At 39.6% G+C, this 22,660-nt stretch overlaps 1 protein-coding gene across 3 annotated transcripts in view; it reads left to right on the plus strand.

Annotated features, from left to right (window-relative positions):
- DNAAF11 (dynein axonemal assembly factor 11) overlaps positions 1-22,660 on the plus strand; it is a 55,479-nt gene that overhangs the window by 25,962 nt on the left and 6,857 nt on the right. For all 3 annotated transcript variants that reach the window (XM_081070518.1, XM_081070519.1, XM_081070520.1), the window contains 6 exons: positions 415-606; positions 3,353-3,430; positions 6,078-6,143; positions 7,339-7,408; positions 8,130-8,225; positions 20,938-21,023. In XM_081070518.1, coding sequence (XP_080926644.1) covers positions 415-606; positions 3,353-3,430; positions 6,078-6,143; positions 7,339-7,408; positions 8,130-8,225; positions 20,938-21,023 — 588 coding nt within the window. The remainder of the gene's footprint in view (positions 1-414; positions 607-3,352; positions 3,431-6,077; positions 6,144-7,338; positions 7,409-8,129; positions 8,226-20,937; positions 21,024-22,660) is intronic.

Consider the following 22,660-nt stretch of genomic DNA (forward strand, 5'->3'; position numbering starts at 1 on the left):
TGTGGAGTGTGGGCTTGAGGAGATGGGATGATTGTTAAGTGTCAGTGGTCCCTGAGTTTGTCTGATCATCAGAACCCCCTGCAAAATATTGTAAAATACAGATTCCGGGACTTCACCCCAAATCTGCTGAATAGACTCTGGTGGGAGTCCAGTAGTCTGTCCTTGTTATAAAGCTCCCAGGTGACTCAGGTCAGCCAGGTATGTGATCCCTGGAATCTGCAGTAGTCTTGGTGATACTATATGATGAGGGCCTGTCCTGAGGCTATAGCTCTACTTTCCTCCAGCTTGGCTCAGATGAGCTCTGTTTCAGACACATTTTGTCAAGGTAAGAGGATAACATAAGAAAAATGTAGAAGATATTTAAGGAGCAGCAGTTTAAAGATGAAACTCAGACGTCCTTTTGTTTTTACCTAGCCCATCTTCTGTAGAAAGCAAAGACCACCTCCAGGCACCAGAAATACAAGAAGGGGAATATACCAAAAAGAAATTAGACGACTGCGAAGATGACCTGGAATTCTGGAACAAACCCTGTTTGTTTACTCCTGAATCTAGATTGGAAACGCTTAGACATATTGAAAAACAACGGAAAGATCAAGAAAAATTAAGGTATTCCAGTTTTTTCCTATCATTGAGAGTGCAGTAACACTCTCTTATGGAGTCCGTGTCCGTGGTTGCACATTATTTTACTCATTATCTGTGTTCAACCTTTGCTAGCCATCACACATAAACTCTGCTCTTGTTGAAGCTCAGCCTTTTGTTGGTTGTATCTGCTAACATTTATTAACATCAAACTACTTTCTTTGAAATACCGTAAGTTATGGCACTTTAGGTAGGGTTTTGTTTGTATATCTTTACCATGTTTCCCCTAAAAATAAGACCTAACCAGAAGACAAGCCCTAGCATGACTTTTCAGGATGCTCGTAATATAAAATAAGCCCTACAGTATTTCCTCGAAAATAAGACCGGGTCTTATATTAATTTTTGCTCCAAAAGACACATTACGGCTTATTTTATATCATGAGCACCCTGAAAAATCACACTACGGCTTATTTTCCGGTTAGGTCCTATTTTCAGGGAAACACGGTAGTTTCGTAATCACTTTAAACATGTCGGGTAATAGTGTCCTGGCTTAGAGATCCTAGTTGTCACGGTACCAAAAAGAAGTCCACTTTGTGGGGTGAATGGCCACTCTGTGTCTTTTAATTTGCAAAATTAATAATTAGAAATCGGTTTTATTAGGCACTATATTTTCCTAATACAACTCTCTTGGACATTGAACAGTATGCTTTTCACTTTTGATTTATTTAGGTATAATTTGATGATTTGTTGGAAGCTACAATGCTTAAGCTACTGTTTTCCGAGTAGCTTTCTTAAAGACAGGCTCCGTGTCATTCCATTTCATGTCTTTGCTTCGGTGTAGTATGTAAAGTGTTTCACTGATGGGAATACTTAGAATTCATGAGCTTGGCATGTGACCAGTTAGCTCTGAAATACGGTTAACTGCGTGGCAGTGACATAAGAGGAAACCAGTATCTCTCCCTACGAGGAGAAAAACAAGCAGCAATCTCTGCTGCTTTCATAAACTTTTCTTTATTAATTAGCTAGACAGGAAGGTACAAAAATGAAAATGGAATTTTTTCTAAAATGCTTGTTTACAAAATTCGGTGATTTGTACACTGTGAGGCCAGTTTGGGAAGAGCACTGGACTAACATTGGAAAATGGGATTCATGTGGTGACTCTGATTTTACTCTGTGTAATATGGGCAAGTACCTAACTTCTTCTCGCCTGTTTCCTCATCTGTTAAACAGGGACTAGTGTACCTGCCTCCCCTCCCCACGGTATTGTTAAGAGAATCAGATGGGCCAGAAATGTAACAGGGCTTTGCAGGCTCAAGAACCCTTTGAAATGGAAATTCTACATGTTTGTACCATATGTGCTCTATATCTGACACATATGCACACACACATATACATACACACGTATTACATTTATCTAGGTAAACGTATACTCATATATAATACATATTTATAGTATATGTAAATTACATTATATTGAGCCGGAAATCAGGCTAACTTTTTCTTTCCCTGACAGCCTACTAAAGTACTGCTGACTTGGATGGAAGTCTCCCCATTCTGTTCAGTGTGCTGGAATTTGCCCAAACCCGAGCTGTTTCCCTCTCCTGGTACCCCTTTGTTGTCCTGGCTCATGGAAAATAATGTAGTCTACAGAAACATTAACTTATTGGAGTTGGGGGTGCAGTTAAAGCTACAGAAAAGCATGAATAAATTTATCTCTTTGAAAATAAAGTTAACTGACATAAAATATATATGAAAAGAACAATAGAAATCCAAGGCAAAGCATTCAAAGCCTTGCGCTCAATTCCACCATCTAAACAAATTTATCCATCTAATCTTCTAGAGCTTATCCATATATATGCCTATTTAAGTTTTTATGTATTCTCAGTCATGTTTTAAATAAATAGAACTTACATTCTACATTTTTCCTTCATGTAATTCCATGAATCTTTCCCTTTTTGTCCATCTCTTTTCCTCCTATTCCTACCCCTTCAACGTAATGAGTGTTAAAAGGCTTGAGTTGATCTCACCAGAACTCCCTCTACCCTCTACAATTGGATCTCATTTCTGCAAGTGTAGGATATGGGTTCTTTAAAAAAAAAAAAAAAGACTTATATTTTATATACTTGTTCTCACTAAATACATCATCAGCACTTTTCTGTCACTTTTTCGATCAGTAAGTAAAGAGTGAACGCATTTTTTTAAGAGCTGTAGAATATTTCATAGCATGAACATACCGCAATTAATCCAATCATTCCTCCATTGGTGGGCATACGTGACAGTTCCAGGGTTTTGCCATTACAGATAATGCTGTGATAGCCATCCTTTTATGTACGGCCTTCTATACTGGTATTTTTATTTCTGCAAAATACATTCTACTTGGCATTTTAAAAAACTGTAATTGTAACTAGAGCAGAAGCTGTATACACAAATGGAGAATTGACAATGCTCTGGCTAAATCATGCATAAAATAGACTTATTTAAATATTAATGGCTATTTCATGAAAAGGAGTCTTTTTCCCCCATTCGAATTATCTGGCAAATTGTCTTGGTCACATTTTTGCTTTACAGACATCGATACAACCCGGCAAAAGTCTGGCTTGATTGTCAGTTCCCAGCAATGGAATGGACTTCATAACAGTGAACAGACACTCACAAATATCTGATTAATTTTTCTTAAACTGTTTCTCAGAAATATTAATTACTTTCCTCTTCTCTTTGTTTATTTTTCCCCTCTTCCTGCTGCCCCTTGTTCTCATCCACCCCCTATCTTAAGGGGGGAAAAGAAGAAAGTGAAACTGCCCAGGACCCTGATCACTGAAGATGGGAAAGCTCTGAACGTAAATGAGCCCAAGTACGTGAGGCCACGTGGAGACTTGGAAGCAAAATGTGTGGTGTTGATTGTTACAATTACAGGTTTGCTCTGCAGAGAGTATATCTGACCGCTCTTAACAAGCTCGATGACTCTAATAAGAATGACATTTGTGCATATTTGAAAGCAAATTATGTTTTCAAGTGCATAATGTTATATTTCACTTTCTTGGCATCCAGAAAATGATCTTGACATATGGAAATCTCAGTTATTTTTATATCCCCTGAAACTTTGGACCATCTACAATTTTATGCCTGGAAATTGCCAGTGTATTATTGTTGTGTTTATGAATTTTTAAAACTCTGCCATGAACAAGCTGGCCGAGAATACTGCTACTTCTTCTATCCATCTACTTCAGACCCTGGAACACATCTACAAAGCCTTCGAGAGCTAAGGAAGGAAATTGATATAAATACCTCCATGAAGTTAATGAGAGGAAAAATATTCAAGCTGGAAATCCTCAAGTATAATAATATCTGCTGTACTCTAGCTGGCTGTCTTAAAATTTAAAACTAGAAAGCAGCCTAAAAAGACCTTTTGTAGCCAAAATACAGACCAAAAAGCGTATGGTCTAAATCTTACTTGCTTCCTTTCATTACTTCAAAATCTATTTATTTTCATCCTTTTGTTTGCTATGCCATTACTGTGATAAAGGTACCATCTTGAATCATAGCCACGCATGCTTCATTTCATCTGCATGGCAATCTTGTGTGATAGGCAGTATTCCTTTTTCATAGGTCCAGAACCTGAGCCCAAAGTCGTGTAGCTAGTAGCTGGTGTGTCTGACTTGTTCATGGTAACCCAATTCTAGTTATTTCTGGGATCAAGTTTACAATCTCACCCTTCCCACCACTTCATACACACACATACCTTCTTTATCCAGCAAGCATGAATGCAGCATAACACACGATGCTGGGTACTGGGGATACCGCAGTGAATATGACAGGTAAAGAAGGGGCAGTCCTTCTTGGATATTAAAAACATAGTGGGAAAACATCTCTTTCTTTAGCCTACAACAGAGCTTAGGGGAGACCCCCCAGCGTTCTCTGTGCCCCACTCCTCTCATCACACTAACCACTTTGCCCGCCTCTAAGACTAATTCTGTTTAGGGGGATTCTGTGAAGAACTGATTTCCCATCACCACCCCTACCACCATCTCCCTCTGTCACGCTGTGGTCACCCTTCCTTACCTTCCTGGGTCATCTGTCGTCATCCAGAATCCTATTCCCATATGGCTCTGTACACCATCTAATCTAACTCATTCTCTTCCACCTGCCTGACCCCCCATCCTGTGCTCTCTGGAGCTTATGCTTTGTCAACAAAACCTGGACAATTGCAATAGCTTGTTAACTAGTCTCTGTGGTTCATCTCTTCGTCTCCTGTAATCTCTTCTACTCTGCGGAATAAAGAAGGACAGGAGGGACTGGCACACACTCCCTCTCTTAGGAAAATTCCTGGAAGGTGCCATAAAACACTTGCCTCCGCAGAACTAAATCATATGACCTCATCTAGCTGCAAGGGAGGCTAGAAAATACAGTCTTTGTTCTGCAGAGCCCTGTTCCTAGTTAAAATCAGGGGTCCTGTTACTACAGAAAAAGGGGGAGCAAATAGTGGGGAATGACAACAATCTCCACCACAGAAAACCTCTCTGAAATTACCTTTCAAGCAATGTATGAAGGAACAGTTTAAGTTGACTGGCTGGAAAATTGAGGAGTAGCCATCAAGGCAGAGGGGACAGTATATGAAAAAGCTCCTGAGATGAGATAAAGAATGCGTGGGTCATTTAAGCAACTGAAGCCCCTCACAGCTGGACATGCTACAGCTGAAAGCCAGATCAATGGCTAATTTTATATTTGTCCAAACAATTTAGCTAATATTCTTTAATATTGTTGGGTTATGTGTTTTATAGAATAATATAAATGAACTGTTCAAAATAGAAATGATTAATGCTGAACAAACAGTATGTTGATTATGGAAGTTATACGTAAGACTCAGCCTCCAGGTATAGTTAAAAGACTTAGAGCTTTGAAATCCTGCCTCTCCAGGCTCATATGGCTTCTTTCCCAGCTACGACCACCTCTCTGGGCCTCTGTTTCTTCATCTATAAAATAGAGATGATATAATGGGCAGTGTGTCAGCATTTATGAAGGCAATGGAAAGGCCAACAATGAAAGGAGAAGAGAAAAAGATGGCAAGGAAAAAGGAAACAAGACTGTTTAAAACTTAAGGAATAAGATGTTGGATAAAGAGAGACAGGGACAGCATTTAGTTCTCCATACATGATTCCACTGTTTTAGTTTGCTTCTAGCAAACTCGAAAGAAATGGAAAGGAAAACTTTAACCACCAGATGTCTCTAGCTCCGCACCAATGATAATTTTTTTTGTATGCAATTTACCTTAAAACTGCCACATTTAAACAACGTAAACAGAAATAATTTATGAACATATTGTTGTTTTCTGTTGAAAATTTTGAATTAACATAGGCATTTTATTGTCCAATTGCCAAAATAAGTTTGTCATTGGAAATCATTAGATAATTATTATGAAACTTTTGATAAAGGGATGAGGCTGTCTGTAAAGTATTGCTAACGACCTTGTTTTTTCCCCCCCAAAATGGATTATTCCTTAGACTTGACTTCTCTTTGAAAGATGATGAAAAACGTAACCAGATCATCCTGGACCTTGCTGTGTATAGGTAAAGACACTTTATTATGCATTTAATTAATGGCATTTCTCTCTGTTTTCGTTCTGCAATCTCTAGAGTTGTGAAACACTTTGAAAGGAAACTTGGTTGGTTGACAAACAACACCAACTCCTCTCCCAGCACTTCTTTCTACCTCTCCCTTTGTTTCTACCTGACAAACTATAAATTAACTTGTATTTTTAAAAATTTGTGGTCATGGCAGGAACTTTGTTTTATTTATTTGTTCCTTCCTCCTTATATCTCCAGCACCTAAAACAGTGCCTGGCACCTAATAGGTGCTTAATAAGTATAGGAATGAATGAATGAATGAATGAATGAAAGAATGAATGAATGAATACTAATGATGGGAATCATGAAACATTTACATGCATGGATTATAATAAAGGCCTTTCTCTTTTTAAGGGCTGTTTTATATATTCTATTTTATTGAATTTCTTATAACCCAGTGAAGTGAAAGGGATTATTATCCTGGAATTACCCAGGAGGTATCTGTGATTTTTGAATCATCACTGCGTTATTCTAATGTTCACAATCAATATCTTAAAACATATAAAAATAATTATTTGGCTAACCGAGCAAGGTGAAATGTACATCTTTCATTTGTTCAGAGAGTCAAGGAGAACAATTGCCACCTGATCCTGGGGTCACTGCCCAAGACTGAAGGCTTTGCTTACTCAGCGGGTTGTGCCTTCACAGAGAAGCAAAGCCGGTCCAGGGGAGATGGTATCAGGGCAGCTGCTGCAGGGGATGGAGAGCAGCTAACAAAGCAGAAGCTGGCGGTAGCAGGCCCCAAGCAGAGTAGATTCAGCATTCCTGGCTATTCAAGTCAGTTTTCGGGGCTTCAAATAAAATATTCACGAAAAAACATGCCACGCTGTTTTTTTGTTGTTTTTTTTTGGGGGGGGACACCTCTGATGTTTCAGGCCTCAGATATTTTTGGGTGAGGGGCAATCAATGCCAAGTGTATTTGTGGGTCTAAAAATGAAATTGCTGATATATTGCGTTTCCTTTGGCTGGGGATTATTTCAAGGCTAATTTTTAAAGACCTGGGTAAGCATGGGAATTTGGAACTCTCTTCATTGACAACGGTCCCAGAAGTGGGAATTTGTACTTGGAAATTCATTTGCAAACTTCATGTTTTTGAAAATCACAAGATTTAGTAAGTATATTATGTTTCATTTGCAAGGTATATGGATACTTCTTTAATTGATGTGGATGTACAGCCAGCTTATGTGCGAGTGATGGTCAAAGGAAAGGTGAGCATAACGCGTTAGACTGTCGCAATTTCAAAAGCCAAGCCATGGACTAAGTAAGGTGGGTTGCCTGAAAAAAAATTTAAGCAATATTAAAATAGAAAAAGAGAAACCCAAGCAGAGAACTATTTTTTAGGCACATGATTTTATACCATGGGAGTAATATTCAGCAGTAATGGTTGCTGACCGTTGCGTAGTTTGATAAAACTAGTATTTTTTTAATGTGTGTCTATTGCACTGGTACTTTTCCCGAAGATGATGACTATATATGTGGTAGCCAATGCTTGAAATTATATTTAAATACTACTCCCAATGAAAATTGTCAGTGATTTTATTCATAGCAACTGTAATTTGATCATTTTTGAAATCGTTTTTTCTAATTCTGAGCATATGAGGTAGCTTGACGACTTTAAAATGGAGATAGGTTGATGTTTTATGGCAAGAATTTTTATCTCCCAATTCTTTATCAGCCACGTTAACATAAATGGACCAATGAGTGTTTCATTGTTTGTGATGGATAACAGTTTTTTTAGACTATTCATTAAAATATGTAAACTAGTTTGTGCATATCAAGCATAGCCCATATATTGTTTTTTTTCTAAGTCCAAGCATGTTTTTTAATTGAATGGTGAATCTTGAATTTATAACGAAGATACTTCTTGAAGTAACTACTCTCTTGTGAAACATGCACTCACTCTCCATGACACTTGCTGTTCATTTCCAGCCATTTCAGCTTGTCCTTCCCGCAGAAGTGAAACCTGACAGCAGCTCTGTGAAAAGATCTCAGACAACTGGGCATTTGCTAATTTGCATGCCCAAGGTAGGTAATGTCATTTGAATCAATTTCAAGTCTGGACATGTTGGTTCCTGAAGGTACTTGACCTGACAGGGCTAATTATGACCACTGATCATGGTTCCTTTGGTTGAGAAAGCCAGAAAATCTACTCACACCAGTTGAGGTAATAGAACAGAGATCTGTGAGAACAGAGCTGAGACTAGGATGTGGCCGGGGCCACATCCTACCAGAGGTTCTTGTCTCTGCAGCCTTCTCCTACCTTTGCAGACTGGAGTGTGGTGGGAGTTAGGTTTCGTACATCACACGGTTCTTCCAAGTGGAGCAGATATGTACCTTTGTACATACCTATCACACGGTGATAGGTGCTTTCCTTACAAATAACTGTGAGAGGAGATAGATGTAGTCAGCCTTGGGTATCTAAGAATACGCATATGTTTGAATTCCAAATATGGAGCTTACTAGTTTTGTGACTTTGGGCAAATTACGAACCTTTCTAGGCCTTTGTGTCCTAAGATAGGGAGATAATACTCATAAAAATTCATAGCATAGTGAGCACTCGATACATATTGCTGGCATTATTTCTCAGAGTATTTTTATGATACGGACAAGATATTATTTTAAGGAAAACTCTTTTTTGTCCATCTTTTGGGGGCTGGGGGTATAGATTACTTTTGATCTGAATCAGAGAAAGAGACATAGAGAGATCTCCTATCACCAGGGAATAAAAGTTCCCCTGGATTAATTAAGCCAGTTTAGTTGAAGAGCCCAACAGGTCTTGATTAGTGTATCCCTAGACAGTCGACCCAATCTCTGGCCAAAGAGATGGTAGTACTTTGTTTAGTTTTTTTTTTTTTTTTTTGTATTTGGTTACTTTATGTCATGCCATGAGCTAGAGGTGTGGCCACCTTTGCCCAAGTCACTCTGGTTTCAAAGGGGAAGACGAGATAAGCCGGTCAAAATGGGGTTCTTCCTGTGAGGAAGAAAAGGAGAATGGGGGCAGGCGTGTCTGCCACAGAGTATAAACTTGATGAACCAGTAAGATTTCTATAATAATTTAATAATCCTTCATTTTCCCAGAGCCAGTTGTGCAACAGATTGATTATGGGTAATCAATTATGTATTTTTATTCGGAGGCAGTAAAACAACAAATAAGATTTGTCGTCAAGCAAAAAAGAAATAACAAACACAACTGTAAGATACTGGCGGTCGTCCTTCGTGACTACAACAAATTGAGGAAATGCTTCCATGCTAATTAGAATAGCCTATAGGGAAATCTAAGAGATAACTTAATTACCTTAGTGCTTTGATGGAGAGTGTGTATGACAGACACTGTGATCGGCAGGTGTTTTTGTTTGTTTGTTTGTCTGTTTGTTTTTAGAAACTCCCATTCTAAAGGAAAAGCCAAAGCGTAAATGGTAGCTGGTATTTCCTACAAGGAAATCAAGACATGATTTGTATACCCTTTGCTGGGTGCCTGGTGAATTGATCAGAAAGCCTTTACTATCACTGCTTAAGAATCTTTTAAATAAACACAACATTCTTTTTCCATTATCTTTTTTGTTTTTCTATCTGTCTAAATTTTTCATGTGAAATACACATGAAAAGTGTAAACATTGTATATCTAATAATGTATGTTTTTCCATTTATTACACGTATCTTATGTCCCTCGGACGTTTTTTTTGGGGGGGGAGGAGAGGGTACTTTTTCTCTACAGGTGCCACATATTTTCTAAAGTTTCCTTACAGGCACCACATGTATGATTTCAGTTCTCATTTCAAGGGGATTATTCCCCCATCGCATTTTCTAAGAGTTTAGGCTTGGCCTTCAGCATGTTCGCTTAAGTGTGCTGTCAGATGAAGTTGTATCTACATAAACGGTCTTATCATCACCAGCCCGGGAATTTTTAGCACATGAGCTCATCGCGATCCAAGTTAAGAAGACTTAACTGAAATTTTGCATTCATTGTGAAGCTTGCATCAAGCAATTAAATTAAACCCCCATCTCGATTCTCAATTGACAAGTTACAGGAACACTCCAGGAATATGCTTCATGATTTCCTTTGGGTGTTCTTTCAGAATAATTAACTGAGATTAAGGAAGTTGCCATGTGAACTGAAGAACAAAATATATTTACAACTTGACTTGGTGAACATCTTGCTTGAGTCTTCTATCTTGAGCACGGAGGTAAAGGTCGCCATGAAGGTCATTATTACAGACCCTGGTTCTAAAAAACACAGTCTCAGGCTCCCTTTCTTATTAGTTGGACATCTATTTCTCAGTACTTTCTGTTCAGATATACTTGTCATGTGTCCCTCATAAATTCACTTTTAGTCTCTGGTTGTTCATTTCAAGTGGGTCTGCCGTGAGGGCTGCCTGGTCATCTTGCTGGATTTAGATTGTCTTGTTCCATTTGGACTTCTTCTCCTTTAGTGCATTGTTTCTCGTCCTCAGCTCATTCCTAAAACTTCCAACTGAAAAACTAGAAGCATCAAAGGTTGATTCCCACATAGTTCAACTATCATCTCTCCCCTTGCTTGGCCTACCTTCCTGATTCTACGAATGAACTGACTGCAATCTGTCCAGACTCCCCGGATGTGTGTTGGATCCGATTTCCAATTGCCTTCGAAAGGCCATTTTCCCTCCCCCCTCTGACAGTTCCCTGTTCTCACCACTGCTTCATCCAATTTCCCCTGTCTGCATCTTATATTTTAAAACATGCTGAATCATCTCTCTTTTTAAGAACAAAATAGAAACATCCCCCTCTATGTATTGCCCTGATCTGCTTTACAGCAAAACTCTTAAAACGCACATTTGTATTTGCTTGCTGGTTCTTCCTCCAAAAGTTGGCATGTCTAGTCATTCAGTTCTGGGACCCTTTCTCTTTATTTAGACTCAATCCATGGACTCGAATCATGGATGGATGGGTGAATGGATGAATGGATGGATGGGTGGGTGGATGGTTGGATGGATGGATGGGTAGGTGAGTGGGTGGGTGGATGGATGGATGGATGGATCGATCGATGGATGGATAGATTTTTGTTTCACTTAAGTACCTGACACACAGTACAACTTAAACTTGGCACTCACAGAGACCTGAGTGGGACCCAGTAGAAACCTAGTCAGTGTTTTGGAATCTGGTTATGCCAAGTTGCTTCTCTTCCTCCTGAGAGTCCCACGGTTAATGTAGATATTAAATTGTGAGACACAGACTGTCAAACACTGTTTTAATTTGAGGTCTCCCAGAAGTGGAACCTAATGCAGGGATATATGAGTACAGGAGTTTATTTGGCAGTGCTGGTCGGGAACGCAGTGCTGGTCGGGAAGCAGGGAAGGGAAGGCAACTAAGAAAGAGAGCTCCATTGAGCCAGCAACCCCCGTGGGAAAGCTCTAGGAGACAGTGCAAAACACATACCTCAGGGTATCTCTGCCTCAGAGGTGACGGAATTGGGTCAGAAGGTAGTATACCAGCCCCTGAGATTCTGGTTTTGGCTGCTCCCTGGTGTGGGGAGGGTGTGCGGTATGGGGTGGCATAAGTGCCCCAGCACTTCTGAACTATTGCTGTTATAGACCAAGCAAGATAACCCTGACCTTTCTCATGTGAAAGGAGTATATTTCCAACTGAGACTATCTTGAGCAAGATTGTGAAAGGATCGTTGTCTTTTTAAATGTCATTGTCATCCTTGATGTTTGTCCTAACGTAGTAAAGTGTTTTCAGTTTTAGGCTCTGTTGTGTGGAGGATCCTCTGTGAGGAACTGTCAGATAAGATTGTACTTCACAAGTATAAGAGAATTTTGAAGGACCCATTGTTCGTTAGGTTTGTTCTACTTTTATTTCAAAGCCATATAACTGTCTTATGTAACTCAATGCTGATTTCACTTATAAATATCAGTAATTGTACCTTTTAAAATTTTCCTCAGACAATTTGGGTAATTTTGAAATTCAAGCCAGTTCTTATCCTTCTTACTTTTTGATCAGTTTTTCAAAATTTAAATTGTCTTTGCTGCCAAATATGTACCCTATTGCCCCCAAAATAAGTCCTAGCTGGACAATCAGCTCTAATGTGTCTTTTGGAGCAAAAATTAATGTTAGACCTGGTATTATATTATATTATACCCAGTCTTATACTATACTAAAATAAGACCAGGTATTATATTATATTATATTATATTATATTATATTATATTATATCATATCATATTATATTATATTATACCTGTCTTATTTTATTATGATAAAATAAGACCTGATCTTATATTAATTTTTGCTCCAAAAGACACGTTAGAGCTGATTGTCTAGCTAGATCTTATTTTTGGGGAAACACGGTATTTATTTGAGATAGAATATACTTCAAAAATGTTTGACTTGTACAGATATTTTTATCCGTTCAAAGATTTTTAAATAATGCGCTGATGGTAATTTATATATTTTTCTAATATTGTTGATTAATGACCTTCTTTTAAATTAAAAAAAAAAGATCTGGTTTTCTTTTTTTTAAATTAAAGTTTATTGGGGAGACCATTGTTAGTCAAATTACATAGATTTCAGGTGTACAATTCTGTATTACATCATCTATATATCACATTGTTTGTTCACCACTCAGAGTCAGTTCTCTTTCCATCACCATATATTAGATCTTGTTCTCTTTAAAGAAAACTTTTTTAATAGGCTCAGTGAATTATGAGCTTTTCTTAGTAAAGTCAATAAGAACGCAGTTAAGAAATAATGAAGTTACTAAAATATCAACAATAAGGTTGGAGATAGATATATACTCTCTCCAGAGGAAAGTAAAAAAGGCTTATTGATTCTGAAGTTTTGTATTAATAATATTCCTTTACGGGAATCTGAAGTTTGCCTATTCAAATGTTCAGTACCACAATTATGGATAATTAATCAATGTAAACGTCAGAGATATGTAAGCAGATGGATAATTTACAAGTGACCCGATTCCTCTGCAGCTGATATCAGGATTGTTAGAAAGTGGCCTTCTGTGTCAGGTGTCAGGCTGGGCCTCCTTGCTGAGTCTGGACATGCAGTAACCGAGCCCACGTGCCATTCTCCAAATCACATCGTTGGCGTACATCAAGGCAGGCTGGTATCTAATGGACTTAGACAGTTTGGAAGTTCTGCGAAGAAAAACATGTGGAGACATTTTTAGAAATCACTTCTGAGGCCTGGGTGAGGATGTTCAGAGTGTTTACTTAAGCAAAACTGATGGTGCGCCCATAAATAACTTATATGGAAGTTATTAATACCAGATGAGGGAATTAATTAACATGTCTGGGTTGTCACAGCATGGAAGTAAGGTGCCAGAAGTCAGAAATAGAAGACTTTCTGCAAAATTATGAAAAACTTTAGACAATTAATGAATTATTAATTAATCAATTCAAATATTTGTTCATCAAAGACTTATTAAGCACTTAGTATGCATAAAGCATTGTGTGAATTATTGTGGAAGAGGAAAAACATGATACGGGTTCTCAGGTCCTTCTTCCTGTTTTCTCCTTGCTGACTCCCTGACCATCACCCCCACAGACCCAGGTCTGTCCTTGACCCAGTTTAGACGTCCCTGATGTAGTAGTCTTCCCTTAAACTTGAAATTATGCTATTGGCTCAGAGACTAGTGTCACAGTCATAACTGTGAGATCTTCTACGGCTCCCAAGCTCCTTTTCCCCCAAATACACTCAGCATCAATAGGGCCCAGCCCACCTGAAGCTGCAGCCCATAAAACCATTCCTTCCCCATTTGTACACAGAATAGGCAGGAATAGGCATCTCACGGGATCTTCTCTTAGTTCTAGTCTGTTGCCATTCAGATGTTCTGTACGTTTTAATGAACGCCTCCTGTGTGCTGGTCATCTTTGTGAAATTCTTGGAAGTGCAAAGAGAAAGGAAGACTTGCACTGAATTAGACACCCCAGGGATGTCTTCTTGCAGGGTTAGGGTTGAGGTTACAATATCTTCCTCACCCATGAGCTCTCTGCTACTGAGACGCTGTCATCTTTCTAAAGTATTTCAACAGTCTTATGGAAATAGTTGTAATTGTTTTGAATAAGGTTTCAAAAGATTCAGAAAGTTATTTCCTTTGGAAGAGTAGTGAAGGTGATATGAAAAGAAAGTTGTGTGATTTATAAAACTTAGATTGAAATATGGAAATTGTGAGTTAGGAGAACAACCATATAAACACTTTCTGTTTCAAAATCTCCAAATATGTAATTTGCACTTTATTTATGTTGATATTTAATATAAATATTTTCAGAGAAAATGAATAGACTTAAATAGAAATGTATACATTACAAAGCATTACAGAAAATAAATGCAAACAAAAGCCAGTATAATTATACAAAATAGAAAAACCTGAGGAAGGAAACACAAAAAGCAGAAAATCTGTAAGGAAAGTAATAGTTGTAAAATCACTTATGCTATGCAGCTTACAAGAACACACCTGCTTCTAAAGGACACAGGAAATATAGACAGAAAAAAAATGGGTAAAGCTATATTAAGTAAATGCAAGCAAAATTAGAGTAGTTACGGCAAAATTAGTATCAGACATGATAGAATTTAAAGCATTAAATGAAACAGGATTATTCTGTAGTAACAAAAAATAATATGAAGAGCCAACTGCCTTTTATTCACTATATTGTACATTATTTAAGGTCTTACAAACAAGGAAAAAATCAACTGAATCAGTTATATTAGAAGATTTATGACCAATTTCCATCTTTGATAGACATCAACAAAAAGTAGAACCATTTATTTTTGAATAATGTAATTGAGATAGTTTTAAAAGTTCATAATAAATAAAACCCTATGAAAACCTTATTTTCATTTTGAAAAGAAAAAAATAGAGAGAAATTACATTTAATTATAAGTCCATAGAAATATAACTGAGCATAAAATGTAGAGTAAAGCAACAAATAAAATTGGGATATGATGGTAAGCAAGCTCAGTACCTATATTATGAGTTAGGATGTCATGTCATAGGCTCTTTAATATACCACAGAGACCTGGACTGAAGAGTATAAAAGTCAGTTATTAATATTAAATTCTTTTTAAGGACAATATCCATTTAACTTTCGTGTTCTTTGGGGAAATTGTGCTTAATGGATTGTACTGCATGCAAATGGCCCCTTTTAAGAGGTTGGATAAGTACTACATGACCTTGAATGCAGAGTCCAAAATGCATTGTGGGAAACTAGAAAAAGGTGGACATATCTGTAGTCTATAGGCAGACTAAAACCCAGAATAGTTTATTAGCCAGCAATTTCCATGTGAGTATTCTTACAATCAAGTTGATGGCCATTGCACACTTTTATACATTTTCCCAACAGAATTGTATGTCATTAGTATTTGCAGAGTAGAGTTGGCTGGGGAGGTGGGAGCGGCTGCAGAAACCTGACTATCATAGTCTAAAATGAAAGAAAAGTGTATTTTTATCTAGCGAGGAAAGAAATACTTCTTTCAAAAGCCATCCCTCCACTGGACTTAGTATTTTTGTTAATATCACACACGTTGGCTAGTGAAAATAAGAAAGAACATTTAAAATATTGCTCTTTCAACTGAGATGAATGAAAAACTATCATTGGAGGGGAGCTGGGGGGGAAGGGAAATACTGCAAAGGATCCCATCACCTCTTGTGCAAAGTCCAAGTACCTTAAAACGAAGTCTCCCAAGAGCTGCTTTTTGCCTAGGGAACTCTTCAGCCTTATTTCCAGCGATTATCTGCCTAATATCCTCCACTAGCTTATGTGCTCATTTAGCTCATTTACTTTCCCGTTTTTTTGTTCGTGCTTTTTTCTTGCCCTGGAATGTTCTTCATCCCCTGCATGACCTCTATCTTCTGGCAAATTCCTACCTATTTTTTAAAATTCACGTCGAACCTCACGCCCTGCAGTTAGCCTTCTTTGGTCCTTGTGCCACCCAGGATGTGTCCCTTCCTTGGGCTTCCGTAATAGTCCATGCATATCTCTATCACATGCACTTCAATGTATTTTAATTGCTTATGCGTCTTTATCCCTCATGAGATAATCAGGGACAATTTTTTAATCTATCCTTCTATATCTGCCACTTAGCCCTGTGCTTGGCATAGAGTCCGTGCTCAGTAAATACTTCTTTGAACGGATTTAATGGAGGTAAGTAACAGTTGAAACTAGGATACGAGGTAAAAAACCTAAGAGAAGGAGAAATTTACCTCCAATTTGCATGAATACTTTTATTTAAGATAAATTTGCAGGAAAAAAGTTAAAAGGTTGATTGTTTTCTATTTTCTTTCTCAACAAGTGTCTCTGATTCTATTTCATTTTCTTTGGCCCTTTACTCTTTTAATTGGCCACCAATAAATCTTCATCTGAAATGGCGTGACTGATGGTTCCTTCTTATTTAACTTCATGTAAATAACTGTTAAGTGGAACTATGGGAAAATCTGGATTTCATAGGTCAAAAATAGTCGGATATCGGTCGTTTCTATGGTTCAACCTAAACAGAAGCCTGAGAATTAGGTCTGCCTCCCTTACTGTAGTTTTACTAGGCTCGCATAATCCAGGTTTCTTGTATTAGGAACTTTTATAGTTGTCGAAGCAACCGCATACATGTTGTTAAAGTAAGTGTAGACTGTCTCAGCGCAGGGTACTGCCTGAGGAAGTAACAAGACCCCCGCCAGCCCGGGGTGCTATTTAAGCAAAGGCTGGACAGCTGTCTATCAGGAAAGCCTCAGAGGGGACTGTTGTGTCCTGTAGCGAAGTGGATTTGATTATGGCCTCCATGCTCATTTCCAGCTTTCAACTGCAGCACTCCATAAAAGTTAAAATAATGCTGCCTATCATTACAGCATTAATTTGTCCCTTTATGCCTGCCCCACAATTGAATTTTCACGTAGTTGCTTACATTTCTCTCTATGGATTCAGGAAACCATTAGTCCCACAGTATCTCATTTATGAACCCTATTTTGGTCCTTACAAGGTTTCCATTAGGCATCCCTCAACACGCTTAGCACAAATGAACAAGACGCTTGACGTTAATGAACTTCACTTCCTAGAGGAAGAGTGGCAGGTGTAGTAGGAAACCAAAGGTCGGTATCTCCGTGCTTCGGAAGGCTGAAACTATGGCCCTCTGCTTGGGAAAATGAGATCTCTTGTCACAAGAGTTTTACCTGCTGTCAATGCGAATGTTGGGCGTTATTAGGTTGCTGCAAAACTAATTGCGGTTTTTACAATTATTTTTAACCTTTGAAACCGCAATTACTTTTGTACCAATCTAATAATATTTTTCTTACTGCTAATTTCTTAATCCCTCCTAACTTTTCAACTTAAGAGAACCTTTGAAACTGACTGAGCTGAAAATATCTTTTAAAAATAAGAAACACATTTAGATTCTGGTGCACAGCAAATTCTCTGTGAAGAAAGTTCCAAATTTGTGATTCTATTTGCATTTCCATCAACACAGAGAATCTTTGTCTGAGCTTATTATGTGACAAATAAGTGTTAGAAAGGGGGTGTTTTTAGACTCTAATTATGCCTATGTTCCCGTTCTCTTTAGTGCATTGACAACATGAAGCAATACAAAACTTGTACTTTGGGCTCAAGGGCTTTTTTCTTCAAGTCGATATTTTAACAGATTTTAACTAACATTGGCCTCATTAAGGTAATTAAAATATTTTTAAAAAAAATTAAAAAGGTGCTAAGGTGCCTCTTCTCCCTGGGAAGCAGATTCTGAGATGCAGATGAGCATGCAAAATATTTGTTAGGGAGTGGCCTAGGCATGAAGGGTGAGGGAGGGAGGGAAGGCACTAGAAGCCGAGCTGCGATGCAGGCCCCAGATGCCTCAGCCATCTCCTCATCGAGCTCTGGGCAGACAGGGTTCTTCAGACTTGTCCTGAGGGGCTGGGAGCAGCCTTAGATCCCCCACTGAGCAGAGAGATTAGGACACGTAGGCTTCAGGTCCCAGGCATGTCAGGGAAGGAGCAGAGAGTTCCAGAACGGAAAAGGACCGCCACGCGGTCAAGGAGGACAAATGCATTAGGGGTAACTGGTATGGATGGGACGTCCTTCACTCCCGAAGAAGAATCAGGCAGCCCACGCAGGGGTTTGGAGCTCACTCTGGTCACATTTCTGGCTCTCTGGCTTGGTCAACACAAATTAAAATGACTTAGAATTAAATGCAATTTCAGTGTCTCAGCGGCACCAACTACATTTCTAATGGACAGCACAGAACATTTCCATCATTGCAGGACATTCTCATGGACAGGGCTGCTCCACACATACCATGCAGGCCCATGTCTCAGAGGTCCCGCTGCCCCCTGAGACCCTGCAAGAGGGTGGTGCCACTTCCCGTTACCGTAATGACCTCTCTCCAATCCCCTCCATGTGGAGGCATCTCTGTTTGGTCTCCCCAAAATTCCATCTTTGTTTCACATTTGACATTAATATGGCTTAATAAACCAGCTCTGGAATCAATAGCAACTGAAAAGTATTTCCATTTCTTTAAGGCTAGGCCAGAGAGGTGGCGGCAGTATTTGTATTCATTGGACTAGTTCAGTGAGAAACAAGCAAGAAAACCCGTTCAAGTTTTCATGTTAAAATAGTGTAATCATCTACGCTGCCACAGTCATGTCCAAAAACGTAACATCATGGGCCAGCAAGAAATTAATGGGAAACAATAAACTTATGGCATGAAGTATATTTTAAAATATAACAAATAAAACATTTTAGAATTAGCCTCCTCCAAAATAAACTGTATTTGATGAAGTTGATCAAAACCTGCTTTGTTGGGTGAGCCTTCCCATGAGTTATTGTCTTTAATTCTCCGGTAAACATAGCATTGGTGTCTTTACTCGCTGATTCTTCCGTAGTATTCTCCCCAAAGATTTTGTTATGCAGGCTGTACTCCTTTGAAAACATTTTGAGCAAACTCTTCCAGACTTGAAATATGTCATCTTTGGTACATGCAGTATTCATTGTTTTTTTTTGTTTTGTTTTTTGCCTTCTTCTTCTGGAGTCTGAGTAAATGTCTGGCCATGGCACAAACCATTTGTAATGCTTACAGGTATTTTTCCCAGTTGCTGTTTGATACACATGTAGAAGACATGGTCTTTCCCTCTGTAGAAAAGACCTTTCTTTCTGCATTGCGCACAGGCCTTTCTATGAGGTCTATGGGAAAGGGAAGGCAACCCTGTATTCCTGTTCTGCGGGGTCAGGAGCTGAACTAAAGCTCACAGACGTAGACGTACTCAGATTGAATTTTTTAAAATATGATAGAAAAATACAGAAGTTCGCTATCCGAAAATACTGGTCCTTGTACCACTGCATAGTAGAAGGATTGCCATGGTGGGGTGCAGAGCCATAAGAGCACTCACCCCCCCCACACACCAGTTGAATGCTGTAGTCTTCCAGACTAGGACGCATTCCTTCGTTTGTTCCTTCATCATTCATTTCCTGAAGCACACCTGGGATAAATAATGGGCCAGGCAGGCTTTGGGGGTTCTGACCTGGGGAGCATACAACCAAGAATGGCTAGTCGAACGGGAGATTATCCATTTGATGAAGTGCCCAGACTGCAATGCAAAGGTCTCATGAAGACGGCATCAGACAATCTGCTTTGAGACTGAGGCCAAGTGGGGCCTCCTAACTCCCTCCCCAAATACAGATGGCCAGTTCAGTGTGCTTGCCTGAGCCAGCAGATGGGAACAGGAGCGGTGACTGGGCCGTCAGAGCCCAAGCCTGGTCTTTGTCTGTAGTCAGGTGTAGGGGTCTGATCACTGCTGTGAAACACATCCCGTCTCAGGCAGGGCAGAGGAAGGGTCAGTCCTCTTGGGGCCAGGTAAGCAGTAATGAGGCACCTTCTCACCAAAGAGGAGGAGCTGATGGGGCAGAGAGAGGAAAGTACACCCACTCTCGATCTCTCTCCCTTGCAATGAAAGAGCAGTAGCCCCCACCTTGGTCAGTGAGCCAAGGCAACATGAGTTTTAAAATTCCTTCTTTTCACCTGCAAGTAATGCCCATCTCATAGGAATATTGGGAGGTGGGGGGTTAAGCAAATAAAGTATGTAACATACCAGCTAGCATCAGTAGGCATGTACCCTCCCTTGTTCTCTTCTTCCCCCACACTCTTCCATGTTGCAGCTTCCTAAGGGAAAGTACCAGGTCTGAATAATCCGTCCTGAATGTTTGTTAAATTGAATCAATCGGTTTCATTTATTGAGACCTCACATGCTTAGCCCTGAGCTTATTGAGTTTAAAAGAAGTGTAAGAATGAAAGATGGTTTTCAGACCAAGGAGGGACCTTTGCGATCCTATCTAACGCCTTCATTTTACAGAGTTGGAGAGCAGGCTCCCGTAGCTCCCAGCTCAGAGTGCTTTCCTCCACAGCACGTTCACTGGGGGCGCCTCAAAGACAGTGAGTGTCCCCATCACTTCTGTATCCCCAACACCCTAAAAAGTGCCTGGCGTGTTGCTGGCTCTTAGGAAATTCATTGTCAAATGAATTCATTCACCACCTCCCCCTGCCCAGCCCTTGGCGGTCAAATGATAAATTGTGGCTTTGCCAAGGCTATTGTGAACAAGCACAATTTGTGATCTAACCTTCTCGTACCACGTAGAGCGGCTTCAAGTTTGTCTCTGCCATGGACTGTGTGGTGAAAATTAGAATTAAGACATTTTAGCACTATATATATATAGAGAGAGAATTTTTGAAGACATACCAGAGAGTAACATACCACTTAATGCGTGCTGTGTTCTTGTTTTAGGTAGGAGAAGTAATCACAGTTGGCCAACGAGCATCCAAGCCTGTGAAAAGTACGTCGGACAGCAGCATGGAGCAAACAAATAAAAGGTACCACCCTCCCCCCGTCTGTCTTTCGCTTTATATTGTTCCCTCCATTGTCATTTGGTGGCTAGAATGCACCTCCCAAAAAGATACAATTATTTCAGGTTTTGACATGATGGCTACCATGAATGTTAATGTTTATTCCCAAAACTTAGACTCTTGGTTTGCAGGGCTCTTGATCCCTAAAAGACAAATCTGTGTACATACGGGTCCCACCTTCTTGATCGTGATAACAAGAGTGGTGATACCAGCACGAATGACATTTACGGGTCACTTGCATTGTGTCAGTCATTCTTCTGTGTGCGTTACCCATGGTAACACATTTCACCCACACACTCTTTTACCCTCTGTTCACAGATGGGGAAACAGAGGGAGAGAGAAGTGTAGAATGTTCGAAGGTCATGTAGCCACAACACGTTGGGACACAACTGCTGAGCCCTGCTTGTAATGCTGCTCACACTGCGTCCCTTTTATGACCCACCTGTCACTTCATAGATTCTAAAACTCTCAAGGCGTCAAGGGCCAAGGGGACCCATCACATGCCCTCCTGTCAACCTCCTAATCATAGGTCATCACTGAGCCTTTGCTTAAGCTTCTTTTCTACGAGGGTCGTCACCCTCTTGAGAGAATATTCACCCCATTCTGAGTATTTCCCAATGTTAGGAAACCTCTCTTGATTCCTAACTGAAGATTCTAGCTCTGCCCCCTGAGACCCTCGGAACACAGCCCGCCTCCCGTAAGCATTGACATCCCTTACGGTATTTTAGACAAAGCTCTCGTTATTTCTCGATTCTTCCTTAGAATGTTCGTTCAAGCTTTCCTTCCACTTGTCATGATTTCCAGACTCTTAACCATCCAGATGGTAAAATCTATTTTGAACCAAGGCAAACTATCTTTGTGATACAAATGTATGTGCTAGAATTGTCATTATAAAAATACCTGAACAAGAGCGATATTTATGTCTTGCATAATACAAGCAATCGGGCATCTGTATGTTCAAAGACAACTGTTGAAGTTTGGTAGGGATTTTCAAACATAGGATTGGTTTGGACAGGTATGGAATTGAATTCCTACTGCAAAGTGGGGAGCTGTTTTTAACCTTGGAAGTCCACTCATGTATTTCCTAGCTTAGTGATTTCCATTCCAGATACATGTGTAATATACAGTCATCATGAATATTCATGGTCATAATTAACCCCTAGCAGCATCAGCACGTGTGTAGAGTCTGAATCTAATTTGGGAGGAATTGTGGGGATGGGAAACCAAACAGTCGGGAGCTTGCGGACCCCAGGAAAACTATCATCACTGTGATTACATGTGATGACTTAGGGATGTCGTCGCACCACCCTTCCTAGTAATACCTCTCATGTTATTTTCGAGAAGCCTTTCTTTTTCATCATTATTCCTGAGAAATGATCACCTCCCAACCATCCATAGTATATCTATGTGAAGGTTGTTTGTGGTGCTCCCGAATCGTTGACAAACTTCGTTATCCACATGACCTCAGCCTCTGGCTGGGCAAACCCATTAGCCAAACAGCTGCCCGCTAAGGCTGCATGAGGAAATGAGGTCGGGCAGGTCGTAGTTTAAGGGGAAGAAGGACTACGGATGCACTAGTATGCTGGGAGGGCAGGATAGGCCCC

The sequence above is a fragment of the Rhinolophus hipposideros genome, assembly GCF_964194185.1.
Source record: "Rhinolophus hipposideros genome assembly, chromosome: 13".
NCBI lineage: Eukaryota > Metazoa > Chordata > Mammalia > Chiroptera > Rhinolophidae > Rhinolophus > Rhinolophus hipposideros.